Source organism: Oreochromis niloticus, linkage group LG14 (assembly GCF_001858045.2).
Source record: "Oreochromis niloticus isolate F11D_XX linkage group LG14, O_niloticus_UMD_NMBU, whole genome shotgun sequence".
Lineage (NCBI taxonomy): Eukaryota > Metazoa > Chordata > Actinopteri > Cichliformes > Cichlidae > Oreochromis > Oreochromis niloticus.
In genome coordinates this window covers 16,838,557-16,861,440 of record NC_031979.2, presented here as the reverse complement: position 1 = coordinate 16,861,440, position 22,884 = coordinate 16,838,557, and the positions used below count along the sequence as shown (strand labels likewise).

At 42.2% G+C, this 22,884-nt stretch overlaps 1 protein-coding gene across 2 annotated transcripts; it reads left to right on the top strand.

Annotated features, from left to right (window-relative positions):
* Window positions 1–402: 402 nt before the first annotated feature.
* Window positions 403–12,419, top strand: LOC106096432 (sodium- and chloride-dependent GABA transporter 2). Of its 2 annotated transcripts, none has more exons than XM_019367369.2 (14): window positions 403–803; window positions 2,952–3,086; window positions 5,205–5,345; window positions 5,454–5,541; window positions 5,726–5,858; window positions 8,231–8,365; window positions 8,437–8,540; window positions 8,655–8,779; window positions 9,535–9,647; window positions 9,726–9,863; window positions 10,018–10,120; window positions 11,674–11,774; window positions 11,851–12,021; window positions 12,148–12,419. In XM_019367369.2, the coding sequence occupies exons 1-14, from the start codon at window positions 644–646 to the stop codon at window positions 12,238–12,240; spliced, it is 1,740 nt and encodes a 579-aa protein (XP_019222914.1). In that variant the 5' UTR covers window positions 403–643; the 3' UTR covers window positions 12,241–12,419. The 2 variants fall into 2 exon arrangements, with proteins under 2 accessions (XP_019222914.1, XP_019222915.1); XM_019367370.2 differs by having other exon boundaries at window positions 717–803; window positions 5,302–5,345.
* The last annotated feature ends 10,465 nt before the right edge of the window (window positions 12,420–22,884 follow it).

Genomic DNA, 22,884 nt, shown 5'->3' with positions numbered 1-22,884 from the left:
CTTCTGGAGCGTGCTGAGCTCGAGGCGACTTGAAAGACAAAGCTTCAGCGACCGGAGCCCTGAATTGCCTACCCCCAACAGGGAACTTATCCCCGCCCAGGATTACTCCGAAAATAAGAAAGGCAAAACAACAAAAGAGTGCCCAAAGGAAGAACTCAATAAGCTCAGCTGGACACTCATCTAACTTAACTGGGAAGTTGTGAATCTCTAAAGGTGAAAGAAAAGCAAGATAATCAAAAACCAATTCCAACTCGAAACTCCCTTTTCAACAATCCCGGACGAGCCCCCACTTGTTACGTCCCCCCTCACCGCCTAGACCCCTCAGGGGAACGTAACAACTGGCAAGTATAGCTTAACGAATGGCAGTTGTGACATAGCGATGCAGCACAACTAAATTTTAATCCTGTGCATATCTGAGATGCATCTTGAAAAACATAGACCCCAACAAGTTAAAAGTGAAAGCTTTTAAACCAAGTAACCTTTTTTTTTGTTTCACCCAGTTATTCTCCTGGAATTAATTAATGTTTCTACTGAAAACTTATTAACTCATTCCTCAACACAGAATTGGCAGAGAATATAAAGGCAGTGATGATTAGAGCACCAAAGGCAGAGGCATCATTGTCTGCACCCTGAACTTTTGGAAATGATGAAAAGAAAATCTACGCAGAGAGACACACAGCCAGAGGTGGAGGAGCGAGGACACTGGGGAAATAAGGTCGAATTTCTCCTTGCTGTGGCAGGAAATGTTGTCGGCCTGGGGAACGTGTGGAGGTTTCCCTACCTCTGTTACAAAAATGGAGGGGGTAGGCATTCCTAACACTTATGTTTAATTCATTTAATATATTTATTTTACATTAAATAACCAAAAGGTGTGTTAATCTTGTAGGATTATATTGATTGTGCAAAGCATGAGCAAAATAAATTACTGAACAATCCTAGTTCAAGGTCTATTATTACTAGTTCACAGTCACTGAAATGAGACTGAAAGTGTGACTTCAAACTCCATTGGTACTCTAGGAAATGTTAATTTTATCATTTGAACTAGCTCACATGACAACTGTAGGTGAGGCCAAGCAGGGCTCTCCATCTGTTTGAAGCATTTTGGATTTTGCAGCACCTTGATTCCCTCAAATCTGATGCCAGCATTCAAAGTGCAGACTCTGCTCCATTGAATTCAATAGCATCCCGTCCTCAGGCAGCTTGTTTGTTTGCAATAGAATCATTATAATTTAAAAAAAAAAAAGGAAAACAATATTATTAGTTTATAAAACTCTGCCTCTTGTAGTTTTTTTTTGTGAATTCAACTTTCACAAACAAAGTTCTAGTAAAAAGTAGAGATGGCATGATACCACTTTTTTATGTCCGAAACCGATATCATAAATTTGGATATCTGCCGATACCGATATGAATCCGATATTGTGTGTTTTTTAATCAATAAAACAGTTTTTTTAATATCTTGCTGCATTTTGTATAAGTTCATAGTCAAGTTTAAATAAACAACAACACTAAAGCTATTCTGTTATACCTGTATGTAAAAAATACACTGCACCCAAAATATTTCATAGTTCAGCAACACTGATCAATCTAATAAACCTTACCTAACTTAAAACCTAACTTAAACCTACTCCATCCTCCCTATTCTGGTATTTTAAAGAGTACTTAGCAGAAATATTAAGCAACCTAACTAATAGGGTTGCAAACTCCCAGCAAAAAAAATAAAATAAAAAAAAATAGGGAACCACCCACCCTCCACCTCATGATGCTTAATCGATGTAATCAACTTTAATTTGATGCAGGGTGAAAAAAAATGCACAGAAATAAATTATTTTTCAAGAATAATTAAATAGATTCAACATCTTTCTTCAACAGAATTGCAGAATTCATAGACGGTACCTTCCCAAAGGAAAAAGTACTATAGCTTACTAGGGTATATAGACTTAAGAGTTACTATATATAGTAATGGACTTCTATACATTTTACATCAGATTAAAACTTTGGGTGTAAGATTCAGATAATTATTTATTAAAAGCTACATATTTTAAATGAGAATAAGAAAGAAAAGTATGTCTTTGTGCCCCCTTTTCCCTGTTCATGCCCTATCGGGCCCCCTGGCTAAACTTTGCTAGATCCGCCCCTGCACAGTTACCAGCCGTCAGCTACGTAGAAAAGGATCCTGGTCTAGAAAGTAATATTAAATAAATTCTAACAACAGATTATCAAGCTTAAACGTGCTGCTGTTGTTCAGCCGCTGGTTTCCTCTTTCTGGTGCAAAGTGGGCCAAAAACAAAGAAGAGAGATGGACTCGCGACAGAAAAGCCGATCAGCTGATCATTAAGCAGTTTCACGATTGAAGTAGCAGCAGCAGAGGGAGAGAGAGAGGCAGTGGCTCTATATATCGGTTGTTAAGCTTAACATGGGAATGCTTTACAAACATTCAGAGATGAACTTACACACTTGCTTTACTTCTCTCTGGGATAACTTCCTCGGAGATGAAATGCTGGTTTGGTGGCGAGGCTACAAATACACACAGCCGCTCTATCACATGAGGCATACTGCTGCAAAGTGCTACGGTTATGAGCCGAGTTACGCCGTGTCACAAGTTTTGTGAGATGCTTTTTTGATATTTAATGGATCGGATTACATTTTTTATTTTTCGCCGATATCCGATCCAGTAATTTAGGTCAGTATCGGACCGATACCAATACGTAATATCGGATCGGTCCATCTCTAGTAAAAAGTAGTAGTAGTAGCAGTAAAAGTACTAGTCAAACAATTTATTAGAAATTTCCTTTAATAACTTCCCAATATGTTGTCTTAATTCTGGTAGTATGTTTAAACAACTGATATATGTTTTGTTTTAAAAGCATATACCAGGTCCATATTTAATTGAGTAAGCTTGTTACTCAGAAGCTGCACAACAGATATGTTTGCTGTGTATGTTTTTAATTCAGGTGCATTCCTGGTGCCATATCTGGTATTTGTGGTAACCTGTGGTGTACCCGTGTTCCTGCTGGAGACAACTATAGGGCAGTTCACCCAGGAGGGTGGCATTACCTGCTGGAGGAAGCTTTGCCCACTAGCAGAAGGTAAGTTGTTCAGGCATCTATAATAACAAGAAAACATCATGTTATCCTTCTCTTCAATGGCCATTTATTCACAGTCTTGCACAACTGTGTCTCAAACTGTAGTGAACAAGTTAATAAGTATTTAAAGTTAACCCAGTTCTGTACTTATCAATCCTCAAGTTAAGAGTTCAAGCCTTAACTGAGAGCAAACAATTACTGGCAACATTGTGTTTTGCAAGTAATGCTCAGTGATTTACTACTAGTGAGTTCTAAAGGAATAAGATGTAATATCTATGCATTTAAATTTAACATGTTAAACCGTGGCTCAGGGGGGTTGGGAAGCGTATCTGCAACCGGAAGGTCGCCGGTTCGATCCCCGGGCTCTCTGTCCTGGTCATTGTGTCCTTGGGCAAGACACTTTACCCTACCGCCTACTGGTGTTGGCCAGAGGGGCCGATGGCGCGATATGGCAGCCTCGCCTCTGTCAGTCTGCCCCAGGGCAGCTGTGGCTACAACCGTAGCTTGCCTCCACCAGTGTGTGAATGTGAGAGTGAATGAATAGTGGCATTGTAAAGCGCTTTGGGTGCCTTGAAAAGCGCTATATGAAATCCAATCCATTATTATTAAAAAAAAGGCAGCACGGTGGCACGGTGGTTAGCACTGTTGCCGCACAGCAAGAAGGTCCTGAGTTCAATTCCACCATCAGGCCGGGGTCTTTCTGTGTGGAGTTTGCATGTTCTCCCCGTGTTTGCGTGGGTTCCCTCCGGGTACTCCGGCTTCCTCCCACCGTCCAAAGACATGCAGCTTGTGGGGATAGGTTAACTGGATAATTCAAAATTGCCACTATGTGTGAATGGTTGTCTGTCCCTATGTGTTAGCCCTGCGACAGACTGGCGACCTGTTCAGGGTGTACCCCGCCTCTCGCCCTATGACAGCTGGGATAGGCTCCAGCGCCCCCGCGACCCTGAAAAGGATAAGCGGAAGCGAATGGATGGATGGATGTTAAGACTAATATTATGCATGTGGTTGACTTTTCTACATTATCTCAAATATTTCCCATGGTGTTCAAATTAGAAATACTCAATTTTATTAAATATTGACATTTATTTGTCCCCTTTACTGCAGAGAGCTACCCAGCTAATGTATAAAACTGTGTTTGTGGCACTCATTATTTATTTATTTTCAAAGGATTCTTCTGACCATGAATAACAGGTCCTGGACTATCCCAAAACTGAATTCTACACATAAAAGTAGCTACTGTAGCTGCAAGTTATTGGACTCAGGCATTTTAAGATAGCAATTAGCAACAGAATGCAAGCAGCCTCAAAAAGTGGACTTTAAAGTTGCACATTATTAGGATTTATTATTATTATTATTATTTTGGCCAGCTGAAAAGTCTTAACATTTTGCTGAAAGCACTGAAAATACAGGCAAGTCACAATTACAGCTCACCCAACTTTTTACTAGGCTCCCTTTTCACATGTAACCTGCTACAGTATCTTGAGATATTATTGTAGCAAAAATCTGAATACGCACACATGGATTTCAATACCCACACACAAATCAAATGTGCACATGCAAAATGAAATGTATATCCAAGGAAAAATAGGATCTCTCAATGCACAACAACCTTGAAGCAGATGGGCTTCAGCTGTAACCATACCAGGTGCCACTCAGATAAGAACAGGAAACTGAGACTGTGATTCACAGAAGCTCACAAAAACTGGAGAAGAGAGCAAACCTTTTGTCTGATGGTAGGTTTGGCATAGAAGCATGAGTCCACACTGCCTTGGATGAGTGGGTCAGGCTGGTGGTGGTGGTGATGGTTGTGTAATGTGGTGGAAATTTTCTTGGTACACCGTGTGCCCCTTAGTACTAACTGCACATTGTTTAAAGGCCAGAGCCTACCTAAGTATTGCTGATGACCATGGCTACTTTGAGCAGGATAATGTCATATTATCCTGTTATATCACAAAATCATCTTAAACTGGTTTCTTGAACATGACAATGAGTTCACTCAAATAGCCACCACAGTCACAGACCTCAAGGCAAAACTGTTTAGTAACCCTAAAACAACAAAGAGTCTGAGTAATTGATAAATGGAGATTTTTGTCATCATTACCTGTAAATGCCTTTCAGGGATTGGCTTTGGTGGACAGCTAATTCTCTTCTATAGCTGTATGACCTACATCATTATTCTGTCCTGGGCTTTGCTCTACCTCGTGTTCTCCTTCAGCTCTCAGCTTCCTTGGGCCTCCTGCAACAACTACTGGAACACAGGTAAAATGCAAAGATTGTTTCCAATTTCCAATAAAAATAGTTGAAGTATGTTTAAGTATTTGAACTTTAATGTTTTGACACTTTGGCACTTTGACACTCTCCTCTCAGAGGGCTGTGTAGACTTTTCAACACAAAATAACACCGTCCACTGGACCAACCAGACAAACTCGACCTCTGCAGCCACCGAATTTTGGGAGTATGTCTATGTAGATGGACTGAAAAAGCCTACATACCAAGTTATTTAAAGCCCAATAAAGCATTTTGTACCTTTTGCATCTATATATATCTACATCTACCTACCAATCGATCTGTCTGTCTGTCTGTCTGTCTATCAATCTATCTAGTGTTTTTTTTACCTTCTGCATTTAATTTACTTCTAGACGAAGAGTGCTGATGATCTCAGGGGGCATTGAGGAAATAGGCAGCATCCAGTGGGAGGTGCTGTTGTGCCTCATTGCTATGTGGATCGTCTGCTACTTTTGTATCTGGAAAGGAGTTAGATCTACAGGAAAGGTAGTTTTGCTGGTAAATACAGTGGGGGCAATAATTATTTGATCCCCTGCCGAAGTTGGTCCACTTACATGAGTCTCTAATGAGTCTCTAATTTAAATGGTAGATGGAGTGAGACAGAATATGACATAAAAGGTATGTAATTAATTTATTTGCATGTCATTGGATGAAATAAGTATTTAACTTGAAGTGTTAGCTACCTGCACAAATTTTCCATATTTTATGGACAAAATATAGAAAACTGTTGTCAGCGATCTGTGGGTGCAGATCGTGTGTGGCAATGTGAGGACCCCGGTGCAGATGACAGAGGGAAACAGGAACTTAATAACAAAAGGCGAAAAACACAAAGGTACAAAAATAAGAAAAACCGAAAGCCAATAACTAATCTAAAATGTGAGAAACTAAACTCAGGGCAACAGACAGGACAAATAGACATAAGACATGTTTATTTTTGTTTGTTTTTGTTTTTTTGAAACAAGAGGCAAAATGGGCTGTGGAGAACAGACATGAATGCACACGAGAGACAGAGGGAATATGGAATGAAACACAAGGAGGGGCACATGTAAAAAGAAAAGGCAAACATCATGCACAGAGGGAGCGAGGGACACAGGACAAGGGGGGAACAAGGGAAACCTAATAAATAGGGATTAAACTGAGATCACAAGAAAACTCTGAAGCAATAACAAGAATAAATTCAGGACTGACTGTTGAAACTTAAGTCATAATGATAAAACAAAACACTCAAAAAAGCACAATAAACTCAAAAGCTGGGTCTAAGACCCAGAACTGTGACAGGAGCATCTGTAACTGATTAATTAATTGATGGATTGCAATCTGTGTGCCACATAGGCCACAATAGCCAATCTATGGGAACCAGAATTCTGGCTAGGTTGTAGGGGCTCAAGTACTTATTTCACTCAATGATATGCAAATCAGTTTATAACTTTTATTTAATGTTCTTTTGGGGGATATACTGTCTCCCTCCATTAAAATTAAATTACCACAAAAGTTAGAGACTGTTCACTGTTTTATAAGCAATCAAACTTACAAAATCAGCTGGGGATCAAGTAATTATTTTTCCTCAGTGTAGCTATATATACAGTACATATACAGTCAGGTCCATAAATATTGGGACATCGACATAATTCTAACATTTTTGGCTCTATACACCACCACAATGGATTCCAAATGAAACAAACAAGATATGCTTTAACTGCACACTGTCAGCTTTTATTTGAGGGTATTTACATCCAAATCAGGTGAACGGTGTAGGAATTACGACAGTTTGTATATGTGCCTCCCACTTCTTAAGGGACAAAAAGTAATGGGACAATTGGCTTCACAGCTGTTCCACGACCAGGTGAGTGTTATTCCCTCATTACCCCAATTACAATGAACAAATAAAAGATCCAGAGTTCATTTCAAGTGTGCTGTTTGCATTTGGAACCTGTTGCTGTCTACTGCCAGTATGAGATCCAAAGAGCTGTCACTATCAGTGAAGCAAGCCATCATTAGGCTGAAAAAAGAAAACAAACCCATCAGAGAGATAGCAAAAACATTAGGCATGGCCAAAACAACTGTTTGTAACATTCTCAAAAAGAAGGAATGCACCGGTGAGCTCAGCAACACCAAAAGACCCGGGAGACCACGGAAAACAACTGTAGTGGATGACCGAAGAATCCTTTCCCTGGTGAAGAAAAAACCCTTCACAACAGTTGGCCAGATCAAGAACACTCTCCAGGAGGTAGGTGTATGTGTGTCAAAGTCAACAATCAAGAGAAGACTCCACCAGTGTGAGTACAGAGGGTTCACCACAAGATGTAAACCATTGGTGAGCCCCAAAAACAGGAAGGCCAGATTAGACTTGCCAAACGACATCTAAAAAAGCCGTCACAGTTCTGGAACAACATCCTATGGACAGACGAGACAAAGATTAACTTGTAGCAGAGTGACGGGAAGAGAAGAGTATGGAGAAGGAAAGGAACTGCTCACGATCCTAATGATGTCTATGCGTTCCAGACTTCAGGCTGTGATTGACTGCAAAGGATTTGCAACTAAGTATTAAAAAATGAATGTTTGATTTATGGTTCTTATTCTGTCCCATTACTTTTGGTCCCTTAAGAAGTGGGAGGCACATTTGCAAAGTGTTGTAATTCCTACACCGTTCACCTGATTTGGATGTAGATACCCTCAAATAAAAGCTGACAGTCTGCAGTTAAAGCACGCCTTGTTCGTTTCATTTGGGATCCATTGTGGTGGTGTATGGAGCCAGAAATGTTAGAATTGTGTCAATGTCCCAATATTTATGGACCTGACTGTACATAGTACATATCGAGTAAACACTTAAATGCTCTAAAATGTTTTTTTTTCCACAGGTGGTATATGTCACAGCTACCTTCCCCTATGTGATGTTGTTAATTCTGCTGATTCGTGGCCTCTCTCTTCCCGGAGCATTAGAAGGAGTGATGTTTTATCTTCTGCCTGAACCCTCACGACTAATGGACCCTCAGGTACAAGCTCAAATCTAAAACAGTGTCTAATACAGGTGGACAAGTGTAATACTGTTGCTTTGTTGGAACAGGTGTGGATGGAGGCTGGGAGTCAGATCTTCTTCTCCTACAGTATCGGTGTGGGTTCCCTAATTGCGCTGGGAAGCTACAACAAATACAACAACAACTGCTATAAGTACATGATGATCAATAGTTATTTAAGCTTAATTTTAAATAAATATTTCAATCCTCATATTTTGCCACATGCAGTGACTCCATGGAGTATGCACTTTGTTTTTGTGATCTGCAGAGACTCTCTGATGCTGTGTTTGCTGAACAGTGGTACCAGTGTTGTAGCTGGTTTTGCTGTCTTCTCAGTGCTGGGATTCATGGCTCATGAGCAAGGCGTTCCCATTGCAGAAGTGGCCGAGTCAGGTATATATCACAAACATGCAGCCACATTCTCCTGGACCCATAAATATGACATAACAGTGATCTATAAATGGACTCAATCTTACATAACAATATTATGGCAGCATGTCTCAACTGGTCACAGACTTGGTAACAGAAGGAGAAAGATTTTTAAATTTTTCAGGGCTCTGTTTAATTGTTAGGCTTGATTTTCAAGAACAGTATTTTTTTGAATGATTTCAGCATTTTTCGTTTACAAAAGTTAATTTCTCAGTAGTGAGTTTATACCTAATCTATGGGAACTTGTTTCCAGGATTGGAAGAAGAACAACAAAGCACTTTTGCCATCGAAAAGTCAAAATTTACTATATCTCAATAAGAAAATAGGCATCCAAACATTGTGTGAAAGTTTCCTTGTTATCTTGATTATAGGAATTGGGGGGTTGTGGAAGAAGAGGAGAAATGTGGAACAGAAGGATTGTTTTTTCTGTAATATTCACATTTCTACAGAAAAACAGAATGCTTTGTTAAATGTTTGAGTCACTAAGTTGACATTTTGTGATGCTTAATTTGAAATTAAGACTTAGGTCTCAGTGGCATAAAATTATTTTTACAGCTGTGGAAACAAACAATCAGCACCACTATAAACTGCAGTAGCAAAGCAACATTGGTCACAAGACATAGAGAAAAGAAAAAAATACAGTGGAAATACAAATAATAGCATGTAGCTGGTATGTTTTGTGTAGAAGGAGCTTAGTGTTCCATCATGTTGTGTTTCAGGTCCAGGCCTGGCATTCATTGCATACCCTCAGGCTGTAGCCATGATGCCCCTTCCTCAACTGTGGTCCATCTGTTTCTTTGTTATGCTCATTCTCTTGGGTCTGGATACACAAGTAAGACACACACAACTTTGGAACATTGCATTTATGCTTTGAAATTTACTCAGTGTGTTTTGTCTGTTCTCTGCACAGTTTGTTGCCATGGAGGTGGTGATGACGTCCTTCATCGATATGTTTCCCAAAGTGTTGCGCAGGGCCGGTCGAAGGGAGATTTTTCTCCTTCTCTTCTGCCTAATCTGCTTCTTCTGTCAGCTTGTCATGATTACTGAGGTCTGTATGTAATGTATCACTGCCAAAAAATGTTTTGGAAATGTGTGTGTGGGTCTAAAAGAAAAAAATAAACATTACATATCCTAATTGTAATCCTGATTTTAGTGAGAAAAATAAATGCATGCGAAATAAATATCTGTGCCATTGTCTCCAGGGAGGGATGTTTGTGTTCCAGTTGTTTGACTACTATGCTTGTAATGGAGCCTGCATCCTCTTCCTATGTGTGTTTGAAACTCTGGCACTGGGTTGGATATTTGGTAGGTGTGCTTTTCCTTTTATATCTCACACTAAGGATGCCATGATGATGACATGATCAGGGAAATTTTCTCATATATAGGAGCAAATCTTGCAGACACTTCTTGATGCATTCTCAATCATCCAGGAAAGTAAATCTCCAAAAGTTGAATCTGTTCATCTGGACGTAGCGTTTTGTGGGAGAAACGTTTCGTCACTCATCCAAGTGACTTCTTCAGTCTCAGCTGACTGCAGGTTTCCCCAACCCTTATAAACAGTACATTTGCATAATGACTGAAACCAGCCCACTGAAGGAACAATGGGCTGTGAGGTCAGTTCCTTAATCATAATTATGCAAATTCTCATGACCATTGATCAACAATCACTGACCAAAACCCACTGATCAAAGAACACTGATCAATGGCCATGAGTACCATTCACAGAGAGTTGGGGAATGGCTGCAATCACAGCATTGTAAGATGGTGAAAGATGTACCCTTAGGCCCCCTCCTCGATTCAGAGATGGTCTTTCCCTTTTCACGTAAATGGCCTCCTTGACTCCGCGCTCAAACCAGCGTTCTTCCCTGTCCAGGATGTGTACATCCTCATCGTTGAAAGAGTGTCCACTGGCCTGTAGGTGTAAATAAACTGCAGAGTCCTGGCCTGATGAGGTTGCTCTTCTGTGTTGTGCCATCCGCTTCACTAGAGGTTGTTTGGTTTCCCCGATGTATAAATCCTGGCAATCCTCCTGGCACTTAACAGCGTACACTATGTTACTCTGTTTGTGTCGGGGGACCCGATCCTTGGGGTGGACCAGTTTTTGGCGCAGCGTATTTTGGGGTTTAAAAGCCACAGAGACCCGGTGTTTAGCGAAGCGGATGGCACAACACAGAAGAGCAACCTCATCAGGCCAGGACTCTGCAGTTTATTTACACCTACAGGCCAGTGGACACTCTTTCAACGATGAGGATGTACACATCCTGGACAGGGAAGAACGCTGGTTTGAGCGCGGAGTCAAGGAGGCCATTTACGTGAAAAGGGAAAGACCATCTCTGAATTGAGGAGGGGGCCTAAGGGTACATCTTTCGCCATCTTACAATGCTGTGATTGCAGCCATTCCCCAACTCTCTGTGAATGGTACTCATGGCCATTGATCAGTGTTCTTTGATCAGTGGGTTTTGGTCAGTGATTGTTGATCAATGGTCATGAGAATTTGCATAATTATGATTAAGGAACTGACCTCACAGCTCATTGTTCCTTCAGTGGGCTGGTTTCAGTCATTATGCAAATGTACTGTTTATAAGGGTTGGGGAAACCTGCAGTCAGCTGAGACTGAAGAAGTCACTTGGATGAGTGACGAAACGTTTCTCCCACAAAACGCTACGTCCAGATGAACAGATTCAACTTTTGGAGATTGCAGACACTTGTGAGGACATTATAATGGAGTCTTTACATGACTGATTATGACTCCTTTGGCTGTCATTTGATCTTCATGTGAAAAAAATACATCCTTGGCGTTCCATTGACACCATGTGTGATCTTTATATGTTGTTAATTTTGTTTCTTCTCCTATTAAGGGGTAGATAAGTTGTATGACATAATAAAGGACATGACAGGAACACGAGCCAACTACTTCTTTAAACTCTGCTGGCTCTACCTCACACCACTGGTCTCACTGGTGAGTTGGGCTTTAAGTGCTAAGATGTCAACACTCAATTCTCCATTAGCTAAACCATCTCCTTTTGTTTTCTCAGGGCTCTTTTATATGTTCTTTAATCGAGTACCAGCCTCTGACCTTTAATCGGGGGTACGTCTACCCATCCTGGGCATATGTGATGGGGTGGGTACTGGCTCTCTCCTCCATCCTGCTTGTTCCAGGATGGGCCCTGTATAAACTGGGCACTGGGACTGGGACTCTAAGTCAGGTGGGATGACTGTGTTTTAACATTAAATGTATAGTTAAACAAAAATGTATGGGTTTCATATTTACTGGGTGATTTTTATCACAATAGAAAGCATAATGATATGCTCCATTTTTCTCCATTTTGTAGCGTTTCCATCATCTGTGCCAGCCTAATCTTGAAAATTTAGAGAACCAAAAGAGGGAAACTGAGCTAGAGACCATCAGAGAACTTCTGCAGTAGTTCACACTCAACTGATACAAAAGGTCATCTGATACCAAAGTCTTTGTAACACCTACGATTTGGAGCCGAATGTAATGTCACTTTCTTTATTTTCCTTTACATTTTTCCACTTCTGTACCCATTTGAGCTGCATCATAGTGATTCTGGATACTGAAGCTGCAAAGAAAAATATCACTTCATTTGGACGTTTGTTCTTTCTTCATTATTTTGCAAAAATATAAAAATAATGAGGCCTTGGTTAGCATGTTCAATTTTAAAGTTAAAGGCAGCTCAGTTACTAAAACAGTGAACAAGTTTGTGTTTGGCTAGTTTGGAGGTGTTACCAGGTGAATGCCCTCTCTCACTAAGAAACGTTTACTGCCTTCGTTATTGTGGTTGATGTGGAGGTTGGGATGGGCTTAGGGCGCCAGGAGAACCCCTAGAGACGTTATCCCTGGAGGGCTCAACCCGGGGGGTTGTGGTCATAACCTGGTTAGTGGCTCTGGTTGCTCTTAGAGGGTGTTCTCCTCGTGGCTGCGTGCAGCGGGGCTGGGGGATGGTCTGTACTGGCGGACGTAGGTTACTGGCCTGGTGGCCTGGCTGCCCCTGAGTGGATCCGGGGCAGGCGGGGGGGCTTGGGGTTCGGGGGTGCTTCGTCTCCGTGATGGGGCTCTGGCTGGGCCTTGGGGCTTCGGTCCTCGTCGGTGTGTCGCCGAGGTTGTGGGCAGGTGGGTGCACGGGGGCTCAGCCCTGGCGCAGGGGGCCTCTGGTGCATCGGCCTAACTGGGGGGCTCTTCAACTGGCAGGGAGGTTGTTCCATCCTTGCAGAAGTCCACTCTGCAGGTGGGGGAGAGACACAGGAGAGGTGGAGAATAAACCTAACCTGGGTGTCTGTTGTCTTGTGTAGTCTGGAGATGATTGAATGTTGGGGTGGGTATAGTTTCCTCTGCGGTGGGGTGGGGTGGGCTTCCCCAGGTCCTGTAGGGCTTAGCGGTGCTGCTGCCATAGGCCCCGGTCTGGATGGGCCTGGGCTCCCTTGCCTTGGTGGGTACTAGAGGACGGGGGTGCCTACTGGGGTCAGCGGGGGAGCTGGCCCTAAGGAGGGGCATCTTGCCCCTCCCTTCTTTTCCTCCCCATCCCCGGCTGCCTCCCTCTTCCCGCTCCACCACACCCACCCACACAGGTAGGGCCTTGGGGTGCGGGTGTGTCACCAGGGTGCAGGGGAGGCATTCCCCCCCCTCTGTCCCCTTCTGGCCACCTGTGCCTCAATTTTATTCCACAACTTAGACATCCACATTATTCACACTCTCATAACACACACACACATATATATATGTAGGGCCTTGAGGGTGACCACGTTAACGGCGTCCAGAGGACGGTCTGTGTATTCAACCCTACCTCTGGCGCCGGTGCCCACCTCTCAATTTTAAATCCATGTAGACATTGAGGGTTCTCGGGAGGGGCCGTGCTAACACCTGCTGCTCTCTGGCAGCAGCACCATGCCCTCCCTTGTTTTAAATGCACTTTAGAACAACACGCAGCAACACTACACATGAGCGGGAGGAGGGAGGTATGGGGTCTTCACACCCCCCCGTTCTCTACTAGCCATCGGGGCGGGGGGCTGGGAGGAGGTGTTGGCTGTCCGATTGGCCTCCCTGCTGCTGCGGAGCCTGGGGCGGTCTGCTTGCCTCCACCCCGGGGGAAAGGGTCACATCTCTTGGGTCTGGGTGCCGTTTCCCCCTCTGGGGGCAAGGGTACCTGGACCCGGGGCATAGAGTATGTTTGGGGAGTATGATTGTGTGTACATGTCTATGTATGTCTATCCCTACATTGGGTGAGTGCTGAGTGTTTGTATATGTGTGCATGAGGGTGGGAAAGCATGTTTATGTCTGTGTGTGCCTGTTTGTCTGTGTCTATATGTCAGGTCGGGTCTTAGACTCCACCTCCCTGGGTACTCCCAGGCCCTCCAAGTGTGGAGGCCTATCTCCCCTCACCACACTCCCTGCTGGTAACTGATGCCCTCAGGGGTTGGTGCATTGGTGGTTCTTGGTGTCCGGGGCTGGGCGCTCAGGTATGCAGCAGCTCACTCCCAGTGGCTACTTGGCGGGGCCTGGTGCCTGTCGCTCGGTCAGGCCTCTTCCGGGGCAAAGGGGGCCCTCGGGCCTCCGGCCTCGGGGCCTGCAACTCGGTTCACTCTGGCACAGCTGGCTGCCGGCAGAGCCGGCGGGCACGCCAGTGCAGCCCCCTCTGGCTTCTGCTCCGTGGCTACTGGGTGACCCCCTCGTCTGGGGATCTCCTCAGCCCTTCCCAGGAGGGTGGCACGGATGCCCCTCCGGTGGTACTCCTTGGGCTCTCGCACTCTGGGGCCTCTGGATGTCTGGAGCCTGGATCTCCTCCATGCCTGCTTCATGCCCTGGGGGACGGGGCTATGGGCCTCCACACCCTCTAGCAGACCGTTACATGGGGAAACCTTTTGTATACAAGCGCGTTGATCCACACAGGTGTGCACACGGGTGTTCACTGTTCGTAGACATAAACTACACCTTTCTTAGCTGCTACTTCAAAGCACATTGTGCGCTGTCTGTCCTGCGTGCTGCACAACAACTTTCAATATTTAGTATTTACTGCTGTTCACACTTAGCTAGATTAACGTGATGGTGTTGTGTTTAGTATGTTGCTTAGTTTTTGTTTGGTTTTTTTTTTGCTTGTCTTCTCTTCTTTTTCTCTCAACAGGTGATCCAGGAGATTTGTTTTTTTTCTCTTTGTCTTTATAAGTGCCCTTTCTCACTGTCCCTTTTTCCTTCTGTTTTTCTTTTCCTTCCTCTCTTTCTTTCTCCCTTTCCTATCCCCCAGTCATGTCTGTCCCATCTGTAACAACTGAAAATAAAATAAATGATAACAACAAAGTTTGATCAAATGGACCAATACGGCAATGCCATGATGATCCATTTGGCAAAATAAATCCATTTGGTATCCTTGTTGGTCTTCAGACAACAATTCTGACGGCTAAAGAACCAAATGGGACAGACAAAAAAAAAGAAAAAAAAAAAGAAACGTTTACAGAGTTGGATCTGAACAATCAACAAGACTTCTTGAGAATTGCTTTTGCACAGATGAGACCAAAGTGGAGAGCGGCACATTTGGAGAAAACCAAACAGCAGAGCAGCACAAACACCAATTACTCTAGCAAGAATTCATGACAACTGTTCATAAACAAACGTCTGCAAATGTCAATGAACTGAGGCAATTTTGTAAAGAAAAGTGGACCAAAATTCCTACACAATAATGTGATCTCCCTTTGCAACCGATGCCACAACTGCTGTTATGGGCCGATGGAGAGGAACACATATGTTTGTGTTACAGAATGACACAGAAAATGCTGTTGCAATTTGATATCATATGAAACATAGCACTAAGTGGGCAGAGGATTATTTCTGACATGGTACCTATCAAACAAAATCCACACAATAAACATGAATGTTGCTCCGTGTGCACACTGCTGAGAAAAGATGGGGAGAGAAGAGAGAAGTCATTGTGTCTGATCTATGTTGAAGTGTGACTAAAAGCCTGAAACACTGGAACCCACTCTCCACACCTTTAAAAAGAAAACAAGATGTGTACTTGTGTGTGGATTCTCTTTCTAATCTTTAGTTCTGTTCCATATCAATAAAATACCAAAATAATTCTGGAATAGGAATATGGTCTGGATTCAGAGTAACGACTGAGTAAAGAGCGACAGGACAGAGCCCAAGTGTTGGCACTGCACCCACCAGTCTTCTAATAACATCTCTCCTTTCATTGCAACCTGTACAATAGTCTTGCAATGAAAGTTGAGGGTGCTTCGCGCTCACCCCCTGGGGTAGCAGCAAGTGCCTACAATCGGTCCCACACAGCCAGTGGCGGTCCTAGCGTGTTTGGCGGCCTGGGCAAACACTCCCTCTGGCGCCCCCCCACCCCCCCACACACACATACACACAAACACATACACACATATGAAGATGAAGAGAGAGAGTCAACAATTGACACTGACTAATTAATATTATATCATTGTATATATTTTTTGGAGTTTAGTCTGTTACTGTTACTTTTTTTTTTTACCATTTTTTACCATTTCTTCTTGGAGCAACTGTAACCCACATAATTTCCTTAGGGATTAATAAAGCATTGTGATTCTTAATGTTTTAGGATACATGACCTGCCATTATCCAATGACACATGTGCTTACCTGTGTCTTTTGCTCGCTTCTCCTTGTAGGAGCCATAATTAAATGTATTGAATTTTAATGATCACTGGGTTTACATTTGTTTGGTTGCTATGGTGATGTGTAACGGGAATCACGTGGGTGCTAGCAGTGACATTAAGAGGGCGTTGTCAGTCTGTCTTTAACTGGTTTGATTTTGACAGAGAGGAGGGCTGGCAGCCGTAGTTTTTGTTGACCGCAGCACAACGAGTTTCCCCTTCTTGCATTAGAGCCTGTGATGTTTTAAGAGTTTGAATCGCGAGCCGATCACATTGCTTTGTAAACTTTTCAAGCACTTTAATAAACAAGCAAGCAATTCCACCTCTCGCATTATTGCGTAAAGTTGACAGCGTGTCAGGCAAATAGGCAGGCTCAATCCCCGGCCTCTCCTCTTCTTTTCTCTTTTTTTTTTTTCAAAAAACGGGTTGTGTGTGAGACTTTAAATCAACAAAATATAATATATACATTTTAAATTGTTATTGATCCCTTTACCCCGAGTCCTAAAGTATATATTTATTTTCTTACTCTTCTTATATTTGTTGTTTGTTTACTTGCACTGCTGTAACTGGAGCCTCGTTGTCTCGTCTCTCTATATAGGCTACTGGACTGTATGTAGCGGAGATGACAATAAAGTTTACTTTGACTTCAGCAGCGCGCAGGCGCACCGAGGGCTCTCGCGCTCACTTTTCACGTATAGAATTTCGAAAAAACATCAGTGCAAATTATAAGTCTGTATCATCATGTCTGGTGTTTTCGTGTTGTTGGTTTGTTTTCATTTTGTTTTATTTTGCGAGTTGGTTATTAGATGCTGCTCCAGCCAGCCAGAGAATCCCCCGCCGCCCCGCCCTCTCCTCACCTCGCAAACGGAGGGCGCCCTTACTCACACCAAATGTGATAGAAAACCGATCGGTGCCTATGCCATTCCCAATATGCGCTGGCTGATGTCGGGGCAGCATGAGTACGAGCAATTTATTTATTTATTTATTTTGCCGATGTCCGTGATGCCGCCCCCCACCACGATGCCGCCCCGGGCAACTGCCCGTGTCGCCCGTATCTAAAACCGCTACTGCACACAGCAAAAATATTCAGTGAGGTCTCTCTGCAGCCATCAGTTTTTCATGGCCACAGGTGGGTGCTGGTGAGTAAGGCCGAAGATTACCAGCAAAGACCATTTCAATGGGATATTTTGTTAGATTTTCAGATAAAGACCCTGCATTTGAAATTTATCCTAAAAGAAAAAAGAAAAATTTTCAACTAATATGCAGACACTTGATTAAAGGAAATCAAAATTTCTGGAGAGATAAAGACGTGACTGCTGAAAGCTGCTGGAGATTACCAGCCTGATGTGACCAGCAGGCAGTAGCAGCTACAGGACTTGTGTTAACCTACGGCCAGCTGTCTGAAAAGTTTCACTTCATGGATTGCAGAGCACATTTGCAGTTATTGAAACATTAGTGATTTCATCTAGTTGTTAATCTTTTGTTAAAAAATAAAATAATTAATGGAGCAATCATATTTTTTTTTTATTTTTTTTTTAAAAGAGCCAAAAATAACATGCAGTCACACTATTGAGAGAATCCCTCTTGTTTGCCTTCTCTTTCTCACTGTCCACTTAATTTGGATATAAATTGTGGGGACTGCAGTAAAGCAAACTGTATTTCAGTGTACTTACAGCTCACGTGTCCCTCATGCTGATTTTCCCTCAGGTGACTTTTCTCCTTACTGAAGATCCCAGCTACAACAAAGAGAGCCGAGGCTGGGCATTTCCTATCGTTACCTTCTGCACAACCTTAAAAAAAGCGTTGCAATACGAGTCCGTTAAAATGCCTCCCACAAGAGCTGCAAAATCTGCATCCAACAAATCTCTTGAAAAGTCAGAAGCGAAGGAGGGCATATTAATGAGAATGTTATGGACAAAATATCTACTTTGATGGAGAATAAATTCGACGATCTCCCAATATCACTAAAGAATATATCAGCACAATTAGAATTAAATTCTAAACGGATCTCTGACACTGAGAATCGCCTATCAACTGCAGAAGACTCCGTGTCAGGTATGGGAACTAGACTGGCTGATATGGAGACTAAAATGCACATGCTTATGGAAAACTGTCTGGATTTGGAGGGCTAGAGCCAAAGAGATAACACTGTAATCCTGAATTTAAAAGAAGGTACTGAAGGCTGAGAAATGGCGAGATTCCTTGAAAGCTGGCTAGCGACTTTGTTGTGTCTACAAACTAAACAGGGGGAAATTGACAGAGCCCATCAGTCTATTGGATTATCAAGACCTAATCATCCTCGTGCAATGATTATTAAGTTGCATAATCTGGAGGACAAGATGAGGATCCTTACTGTAGTCAAAGACAAAGGCCCGCTGTCTTATAACGGACGGATCATTTATAGCCGGCAAGATTTGGCAACAGGAGTTAAAGAGATGCGACACGCGTTTAACAGAGCATGCCAAGCTTGTCCAAAAAATATGTGCTTTTCTATGCGTTACTCTGCCATACTGAACTTTTTTCCACAGATGAAAAAAATTATTCTTTCCGTACACCTGAAGATGGTCTTGCCTTTTTGGACAGCAGAATCGGATCCAAAGGGACCCTGGATACTTTCTTCTTGGTTTACCTTCGAAAGAATTAACATTAACTTACTCGCAGTGTAAACTATGTGATAAACTATTGCTGTTAGCTTGGAAATGTATTCTTATTAACTGGCTTAAGGATAAACCTCCCACTGTTACTTTGTGGTACAGGGAATTGTTTAAAGTTATTCCTGATGAAAGAGTTACTGCTGTCTTAGGACAAAATGAGGATTTGTTCCTCAGTGTTTAGTCCCCTGATTGAAGAAAATAAGAACAACCCCAGGTTTCTCTTCAGCACTGTAGCCAGGCTGACAAAAAGTCAGAGCTCTACTGAGCCAACAATCCCTTTAACGTTAACTAGTAATGACTTCATGAACTTCTTCACAAATAAAATTTTTATCATTAGAGAAAAAATTACCAATAATCATCCCACAGATGTAATATTATCTACAGCTACTTTTAGTACCATCGGTGTTAAGTTAGACTCTTTTTCTCCAATTGATCTTTCTGAGTTAACTTCAATAATTAATTCCTCCAAACCATCAACGTGTCTTTTAGACCCCATTCCTACAAAACTGCTCAAAGAAGTCCTGCCATTAATTAATTCTTCGATCTTAAATATGATCAACCTCTCTCTAATAATCGGCTATGTACCACAGGCCTTCAAGGTGGCTGTAGTTAAACCTTTACTTAAAAAGCCATCTCTAGACCCAGCTGTCTTAGCTAATTATAGGCCAATCTCCAACCTTCCTTTCATATCAAAAATCCTTGAAAGAGTAGTTGTCAAACAGCTAACAGATCATCTGCAGAGGAATGGCTTATTTGAAGAGTTTCAGTCAGGTTTCAGAGCTCAGCACAGCACAGAAACAGCTTTAGTGAAGGTTACAAATGATCTTCTTATGGCCTCTGACAGTGGACTCATCTCTGTGCTTGTCCTGCTAGACCTCAGTGCTGCGTTTGATACTGTTGACCATAATATCCTATTAGAGCGATTAGAACATGCTGTAGGTATTACAGGTACTGCACTGCAGTGGTTTGTATCATATCTATCTAATAGACTCCAATTTGTTCAAGTAAATGGAGAGTCCTCTTCACACACTAAGGTTAAATATGGTGTTCCACAGGGTTCAGTGCTAGGACCAATTCTATTTACATTATACATGCTTCCCTTAGGCAGCATCATTAGAAGACATAGCATAAATTTTCACTGCTATGCAGATGACACGCAGCTCTATCTATCCATGAAGCCAGGTAACACACACCAATTAGTGAAACTGCAGGAATGTCTTAAAGACATAAAGACCTGGATGGCCGCTAACTTTCTGCTTCTTAATTCAGATAAAACTGAGGTTATTGTACTCGGCCCTGAAAATCTTAGAACTATGGTATCTAAGCAGATTCTTACTCTGGATGGCATTACCTCGGCCTCCAGTAACACTGTGAGGAACCTTGGAGTCATTTTTGACCAGGACATGTCCTTCAATGCACATATTAAACAAATATGTAAGACTGCTTTCTTCCATTTGCGCAACATCTCTAAAATTAGAAATATCCTGTCTCAGAGTGATGCTGAAAAACTAGTTCATGCATTTATTACTTCCAGGCTGGACTACTGTAATTCTTTATTATCAGGATGTCCTAAAAACTCACTGAAAAGCCTTCAGCTGATCCAAAATGCTGCAGCAAGGGTACTGACAGGGACTAGAAAGAGAGAGCATATTTCTCCTGTTTTGGCTTCCCTTCATTGGCTTCCTGTTAAATCCAGAATTGAATTCAAAATCCTGCTCCTCACATACAAAGTCTTAAATAATCAGGCCCCATCTTATCTTAATGACCTTGTAGTACCATATCACCCCATTAGAGCACTTCGCTCTCGCTCTGCAGGCTTACTTGTTGTTCCTAGAGTATTTAAAAGTAGAATGGGAGGCAGAGCCTTCAGTTTTCAGGCCCCTCTTCTGTGGAACCAGCTTCCAGTTTGGATTCGGGAGACAGACACTATCTCTACTTTCAAGATTAGGCTTAAAACTTTCCTTTTTGCTAAAGCATATAGTTAGGGCTGGACCAGGTGACCCTGAATCCTCCCTTAGTTATGCTGCAATAGACGTAGGCTGCCGGGGATTCCCATGATGCATTGAGTTTTTCCCTTCCACTCACCTTTCTCACTCACTATGTGTTAATAGACCTCTCTGCATCGAATCATATCTGTTATTAATCTCTGTCTCTCTTCCACAGCATGTCTTTATCCTGTTTTCCTTCTTCACCCCAACCGGTCGCAGCAGATGGCCGCCCCTCCCTGAGCCTGGTTCTGCCGGAGGTTTCTTCCTGTTAAAAGGGAGTTTTTCCTTCCCACTGTCGCCAAAGTGCTTGCTCATAGGGGGTCATATGATTGTTGGGCTTTTCTCTGTATTTATTATTGTGCTATCTACTGTACAATATAAAGCGCCTTGAGGCGACTTTTGTTGTGATTTGGCGCTATATAAATAAAATTGAATTGAATTGAATTGAACTTTGCTTACTTATTTTCCAAATGATCTGTCCCAACTGTTGAGAGGAGCTGGTTGTTTTTAAGGTGCCCCTAGGTAATTAGGAAGTGAGCACAAAGAATGAGAGTTCACTCTTGGAGTTTCTTTTTTAATTCTGTGGGTGTATACATGGTAAATACCTTTTTTTTTTCTTGTTTCTCTCTCCTCTTTTCCCCATATGTGTACTTGTAAATGTATGTATGTATGTATGTCATGAAATTCATTGCTATAGTGTCAAATAACAACTATCTCACCTAATGGTGAAGAGGAATGGGCTCAAACTTGTGGTGTCGTGGACAGCTTAGACATGATCTGTTTCCTCGCTTAATTTTTCATTAGGACATGTGCATATTTGAACATTTTACATTTCATTTCAGGTTCCCTGGAACAGAACAAGGGTCTTTCCATGACTAGGAGTACCTCTACATTCCTACCACAACACAGGCAGGGGCAACAGTTAGGCTTACACTAACGGACCTTGTTTCTCCTGACTCAAATTATGCAGTGGCCTCATTGACTGTGGCCCTCAGGTGAGCAAGAAGAGAAACCGCAGGATATTTTGCTTTTTATGTCTACATTTCTCTTACTTTTGTTTTTTATGTGTTTGATAATTATCTGTTTTCTACAGCATTCAGACGCGTCCCCACCATCCTTCTCTGCTGCACGAGTCCACTCTTAAGTCGTCTATGATTCTATGATTACACGAGAGACATGAGAGTTCTTCTTTACTGATGTTTACTGTGCTCCTCTTAATATACACAGCTACACCATAGAACTGGTGAACACATATGTACAATAAAATTATATTTTAACATTAGAACATTTTACAATATACAATTCACAAAATATAAACAAACATACCACGTTGGCCTGCAAGTGGACAAACCATTGTATTTGGTAACTTAGCACTTCTTATTTCCTTCTTAGCTTGATATTCACAAGGCTAGGCCGTCACCATGAGCAGCTTCTCTGACCTTTTTCTAAACAGGACAGTGACCTCTGCCCTTACCTTAAACTTGCTAAATTAATTTCTTTCTCTAAATGTCAAATTAACAGTAAACAAGACAAAAAAATAAAATACAAAAATAAACTGAGCAATAATTTTGTAAGAGACGTGTGTGTATACACACACGTCTCTTACAAGAGCTCCACCTAGTGGTGAAACACTAGCGTTTCAACAGCTGTTACATGCGCGGTCATGTGTGTCACAAGAATGCATTGGGAAACTTTTTCTCATGACCCCACCCAGTCTCTTTCAAAGCTTTACTTTGACCCTTGTTAAAGATTAACAGATAGGTTAACATAGACAGGTCAGTTGT

Bases quoted from the DNA above. Each gene is read 5' to 3' on its own strand.
- LOC106096432 (XM_019367369.2), top strand. From the start codon at position 644: ATGATGAAAAGAAAATCTACGCAGAGAGACACACAGCCAGAGGTGGAG. The intron at 804-2,951 runs GTAGGCATTCCT...TTTTTAATTCAG, and splicing joins CTGTTACAAAAATGGAGGGG to GTGCATTCCTGGTGCCATAT. The intron at 12,022-12,147 runs GTGGGATGACTG...TCCATTTTGTAG, and splicing joins GGACTGGGACTCTAAGTCAG to CGTTTCCATCATCTGTGCCA.